This window comes from Orycteropus afer, unplaced genomic scaffold (genome assembly GCF_000298275.1).
Source record: "Orycteropus afer afer isolate SDZICR_OR568_19922 unplaced genomic scaffold, OryAfe1.0 scaffold00113, whole genome shotgun sequence".
NCBI classification, from domain to species: domain Eukaryota; kingdom Metazoa; phylum Chordata; class Mammalia; order Tubulidentata; family Orycteropodidae; genus Orycteropus; species Orycteropus afer.
Window position 1 is genome coordinate 7,202,381 of NW_006921700.1, and position 3,176 is coordinate 7,205,556.

At 40.2% G+C, this 3,176-nt stretch overlaps 1 protein-coding gene across 1 annotated transcript in view; it reads right to left on the reverse strand.

The window, feature by feature from the left end:
* Window positions 1-1,538: 1,538 nt before the first annotated feature.
* HAUS1 (HAUS augmin like complex subunit 1) overlaps window positions 1,539-3,176 on the reverse strand; it is a 13,756-nt gene continuing 12,118 nt past the window's right edge. The window contains exons 8-9 of the mRNA XM_007943843.1: window positions 2,939-2,986; window positions 1,539-1,589 (exon numbers count right to left, since the gene is read on the reverse strand). Coding sequence (XP_007942034.1) covers window positions 1,539-1,589; window positions 2,939-2,986 — 99 coding nt within the window. The remainder of the gene's footprint in view (window positions 1,590-2,938; window positions 2,987-3,176) is intronic.

A 3,176-nucleotide genomic window follows, 5' to 3' on the forward strand; every position in this document is an offset into this window, starting at 1 on the left:
GCTCAAGCAAGGCAGAAGCCAGCCTGAGGGCCAGAGACAGACTTAACTTTGGGCATGGCTGAGGGGAGGCTGTCCTGATGGATGAACTGTATCCTGAGCATTCCTGATTCTGAATTAAACCTGTTACATCGCTAATAAACCTCATAATCAGGAGTATTGTCTGTAAGTTCTGTGTGGCCACTGCAACAAATTATCAAACGCAGCAGAGAAGTAGAGTGTCATGGAAGGGACAGTTGGTGTCAGAACTGGTAAAAAGGTTGCAAGGTGGAGGCATGGCTGACCTCCATTTCATAGGAATCAGCCTTGGGCTGTTGGTCTTTTTTTTTTTATTTTAATTTTTATTGTGATTTGGGTGAAAATTTACAGAGCAAATACACTTTCCATACAGCAGATCACATACACTTTGCCTCATGACATTGACCACAATTTAGCACAATGCAGTATCTCCTCTCCCACTTCCTCCTGATAGTAAGGTACTGCTTCCCTGTGACCATCCCTCCATGCACTCCTACCCCCTGAGCTGTCTCCCGTTGCCTGAGCAGCCCTTCTTTCTCTCTTGCTTGTTCTCTCCAAGGAGTGTATCTACCTCAGATAAATGCTCAACTAGTATTCCTGTCTACTGCTTGGCTGGAAGCTACAGGTGTGTGTTCAATTCCAGACCTGAAGGGCAGCTAGGGGTCATAGTCTCAGTGGTTCCACCAGGCTCATCGGGCCAGTAAACCTGTAGGGGATTCAATTTAAATTATTTTGTCAGCAAACATTTTTGGGTTATGCTGTCTTTTACTTTCCATGTAACCTCGTAGCTGCAGAAATGCAGAAAATGAATACTTGGATAACAAAGACTAGTTTATAAAATAAACTCATAGCAATTGTTAACCTTGGGGAATGGAACAGTGGGCCAACTTAGGGGCTACCTATCACGTTTGATTTAAATAACGTATATAAAGTATCTGAGAATCTACTTGATGGTAACAGGTTTGGTTTTTGTATAGTATGTCAGTGTGACTACACTGAAAGGATAAACACATCCTGACTTCATAGTCATATTTCAGTGAATGACCACAGGCAGGGAGCCTGGGGGAAGAAAAATAACTGACCTAGATTTTCAGAATGGGTGTGTAAGAGAGACTGGGAGCAGAGGAGGCACAAGGTAGGCAGATGAGCTGATCAGAAAGGACACCAGCAGAACCTAGGAGAGGGAAGGGAGTGGGCGAACCATAGATGGCATTGCAGACCCTTCCCTTTCACTATATCTGACCCAATGAACAAATGTATGACAATTGACATAATGTTCACCTAATAAATCTGCGGAGGGATACTTATTCACCAGCAACCAAGAACAAATATTAAAAGAAGAAATGCTTTTAATATGAACACTATGCAGGCACAGAAATACAAGCAAAAAACAGTATTCTATCAATAACATCATTATCTCATCTAAGAACAAAAATTAAGTTACTAAGGAATGCCAAGAGGAAAAACATAGAAGTCCTATTCAATGTACTCTGTTAGGGAAAACAACGTTTCTCTGGCTGTGGTCACAGCTCCATCATCTCCACTTTCTGTGTAAGTTCAGCTTCAATGATATCCTAAAAGGAGAAAGGAATAGCAAGGAGACTATAACTAAGCACATAAGATGGGTGTCCTACCTTCAAATGTTATTTAAAATAAGGGAAGCCCAAAAAATTAAAACTGAAATTTAAAAATATACCACTACAAATATCAAATATGCTTTTAACAATACCTTGCTTTAACACCTCCTACTTCACCACGCCCCACCCAAAAAAACTTTTTCAGACTCCTAACTGATTCTAGTAAATATGTGAAGAAGAAAAAAAAAATCCTTTAGAGGCATGACTCAGTGTAAGGATACATGAAAAGGTTTTTCTGATCTTTATTTCTCAAGCAATACACTTCCACACTCGCATCACCTCTTTTCCATTCTCATTACTTCTCATCTGGCCTAAATAAGGCAGTAGATTTCTGTAATTTCCTTCCTTTCTTCTCTAATCCACCCTATACACTGCTTCCTGAATAATCTTCCTAAAGCACTGGCCTGACCAAAAAGTTTAGCTTTGATCACATTTCTCTTCAGTTTCAAAAATAAAACAAGGCCACACACAGCAACTTTCAGTGGTTCCCCACAGTCTACAAGCTCAACTCTTTTTAGTATTTAAGGCCTTTTATATCATAAACCAGTTGAGCTTTTCAACCTGTCTTCACTGTACACCCCTGATTAGTTTGCAATATTCCTCATCATTTGCCATAGTTTGGAAACGCAAACCCACTGCCATCAAGTTGATTCACATTCAACAACCCTATATGAAAGAGTGGAAATGCTCCATTGGGTTTCCAAGGCTGTAATCTCTATGGAAGCAGACTGCCTCATCTTTCTCTTATGGAGTAGATGGTGGGTTCAAATTGCCAACCTTTTGGTTAGCAGCTGAATGTCTTAACCACTGTGCCACCAGAGCTCCCTAGCTTGGAAAAGTGCTCCATTTTTTCAGCCCTTATGCCTTTGTTAATTCCTTTTGCCTAGAATATTCTATACTCTCAGCTTACCTTTTCCATCCAGGAAAATTTATGTAAAATTTTTAAGGAAATAAAACATCACTGTGTATGGGGAGATATATATATATATACACACACAGCTCAGAAGGAAGGTTGGGCAATCTACTTCCGTAGTGATATTGCCTTGGCAACCCAAGGAGGGGTCACTATGAGTTGGGGCCGACTCGACGGCACATAACAACACACACACACACACATAAACATACACACATGCCAGAAAAGTACTAAAACGTGTGGGAATGATACATAGCAGCTTTGGGACTGTGGTTTGCCTCTGAGGAGGAAGGAAAAGGATGAAACAGGCTGTAGCTATATTAGCATTTATTTCTTTAGAAAAAAATCAGAAGGGAAAAATGGAACTACTTACCAATTCTCTCTTTGCTTCTTCAATTTTCACTTGAGCAAGAGATGGATTCTTTTAAAGGAAAAGAAAACAAGGCCAGGTTATATGCCTCAATTCAGATGAAGGGGAAAAACACAACGTTTTTCAAAAGGCAAAAAACCTTATATCCTGTGTATGTGCAATACTGAAATTCGTAACTGACTTTAAATCCTAAACATGAACCCATGTCTTTCGTGAAAATGTAGTGCCCTTTGGGGAGGCC